Source organism: Gavialis gangeticus, unplaced genomic scaffold, assembly GCF_001723915.1.
Source record: "Gavialis gangeticus isolate Ggan-Ray unplaced genomic scaffold, GavGan_comp1, whole genome shotgun sequence".
Classification (NCBI taxonomy): domain Eukaryota; kingdom Metazoa; phylum Chordata; order Crocodylia; family Gavialidae; genus Gavialis; species Gavialis gangeticus.
In genome coordinates this window covers 7220466-7222935 of record NW_017729005.1, presented here as the reverse complement: position 1 = coordinate 7222935, position 2470 = coordinate 7220466, and the positions used below count along the sequence as shown (strand labels likewise).

General features: G+C 38.3%; 1 protein-coding gene across 2 annotated transcripts in view; it reads left to right on the top strand.

Moving 5' to 3' along the window:
• Nucleotides 1-2470, top strand: part of SKAP2 (src kinase associated phosphoprotein 2) — a 226835-nt gene that overhangs the window by 43773 nt on the left and 180592 nt on the right. For both annotated transcript variants that reach the window (XM_019508620.1, XM_019508621.1), the window contains exon 4: nt 369-394. In XM_019508620.1, coding sequence (XP_019364165.1) covers nt 369-394 — 26 coding nt within the window. The remainder of the gene's footprint in view (nt 1-368; nt 395-2470) is intronic.

Sequence of the window (2470 nt, the reverse complement as noted above, 5' to 3'; positions counted from 1 at the left end):
GCCGCAAGGAGTGACCAGGAACAATGGTCACAAGCTGGCGGAGGGAAGGTTTAAGTTGGACATCAGGAGGCGCTACTTCACGGTCAGGGCGGCTAGGGTCTGGAACCAGCTTCCAAGTGAGGTGGTGCAGGCTCCCACCCTGGGGGTTTTTAAGAGGAGGTTGGATGACCACCTTGCTGGGGTCATTTGACCCCAGTACTCTTTCCTGCCATGGCAGGGGGTCGGACTAGATGATCTGCTCAGGTCCCTTCCGACCCTAGAAACTATGAAACTATTTGAGAATTTCTGAATGCATATTGATTTTTTTTTTTTTCTTTTTCTTTTTCCCCCTTCTCTTCCTCCTCTCCCTCCCCTCCCCTCCTCCACAGCTACCCCCAAGAATTCCAGGATAAAGGTAAACCAAAATACATTTTTTCCCACTATGGTTTAACTTGAATACTGTTTTGCTCACTGACAGACTCTTTATTGAGTAAACATTCCATGCATGTGTTTAAAATGATCAGTTTGTGCATTGATTGACTCTCAAGGATGAGGATGCTAGCTCCCCCTGCTGAGAGAAAAAATTAAAAGCTTCCAAAATCTGTGCTTTGAAGTTCTTGGCCTAAAACCTCGCTCGTTGTAGTAACCAGATTATATTAATTTTATAACATTGAAGAAACCTCCTGTAAGATTAATTCAGAAATGGAGCTGGAAGTTTATACTTAATATAAATGGAACTTCTCAAATATAGATTACTTAACGAATAAAAAGTCAATATTGTCTAAAACCATACGATGCATGTTTTCTTAGAAAGCATATGTAGGTAATAACCAGATGTTAACAGAGATAAATTATTTCAAGCTGTTTCTGAATGAGTGCTACAAAAGTCTTCACTTCAACAATGATGTTTCTTTTACCTTTTAATAGGCTTATTTAATGGCTATATGATATTGGCTTTCGATCCACACTAAATGAATGTTTTTGCAGCAGAGCAAGGAAATCAGACCTTCAGCACAGGAGAAGATTTAGTGTGCTGGTAATGAAAGCTGAAGTGTGGATTATGTATTGTCTTCTAGAAGAGTTAAGACAAAGCAGCAGAGTCCAGTTAGAAAGAGAAAAGACTGAGGAGTGTATAGCCACAGTGTTCTGTTCTGTAACTAAACCTGGAATGGCTCTTATTTCCATGATGCTAATTTATGAGGTCATGACCTGTAGCCTGTGGATGCTGGTATGAGGGTCACAGCATGAGGTCAAAGCCTATGCAAAGCTGCACTCTGCAGTGGGTGGAAACCCTCGTAACTCCTGTCTGGATAGGAGATAATAATGTGTAACAAATATTTGTGCTAGCTGATAAAGTTAGTGTATGGACACTTCTTATCAATTAGCTAGAAGAACCTAAAGCAAAATACAGTTAAATTAGATCATAGGTATTTGCAATAGCTTGAATTAACCAAGAGAGTTTAAAATAAATAGTAATTATATATAATCTATATATAAAACTGAACACATGCACACACAGTTAAAAAATTTAGTTTGAACATCAGTGAAAGGACTTTGCAATCTAAAATTGTGGCAGTGAATTAAATAAAGTGCAATCTATTTGTTTAGATTTTTTCAAAACCTAATTGACTTCACAAAGTTAAAGCTACCATTACATATGTATGTGTGTGCACACACGCACGCACATGCACACAAATAATCTCATGCAGAAACTGCTTGAATTAAATAATCTCTTTAACACTTGGTTATTAGCTAGGTATGCTTTCTAGGAAAATGGTATGGTTTTAAACAAAATTGAGCTTTTGTTTATTAAGTAATTTTTATATTTAAGAAGTTCCATTTATATTAAATATAAACTTCCAGCTCCCTTTCTAATATTAATGCTACAGTTGTTCAACTGAAATAATGTTATATATTTATTATTAAAGTATAATAGTGGGTATATGTACTATATGTATAATTATACACCTGACAAATCTAAGCAAGTAGATTGCACTTTGTTTAATTTAATGTCTTAATTTTAGATTGCATCTTAGCCTTTTTGCTAATGTTCAAATCCAGATTTTTGAAAATCCTGTTTTTTATAGTTTTGTTGAAACATGATGAAGAAAACGTATTGTCTGTGTCCACATGAGCACGCACATGCATTTTGCTTCTGAGGCATTGCAAAACGCACCCTGTGCATGTGATTTGGTTATGCAGTGTGGAGCCAGATTTAGATTTAGATGCTGGGAAATCCTGGTATCAAAAAAAAAAATGCATGGGGGGGGGAAAAAGCGGGGTGGCACCATGTGCTTGTGTGTGCTGTCTGAAATCAGAGCCTTGCCAGCCAGAGCCACATTCCAGCTTCTGGCCAGGCTCTGTGAGCCCAGATTGCTGCTGCTGGAGCCCTGGAAGGTCTCCAGGACCCCAGGTAAGACAGCTGGGGTCAGCTCAGATGCTGCCCCCAGCCTCCCCTACTGCACCTGGAGTATTTTTTTTTTTTTTTTTT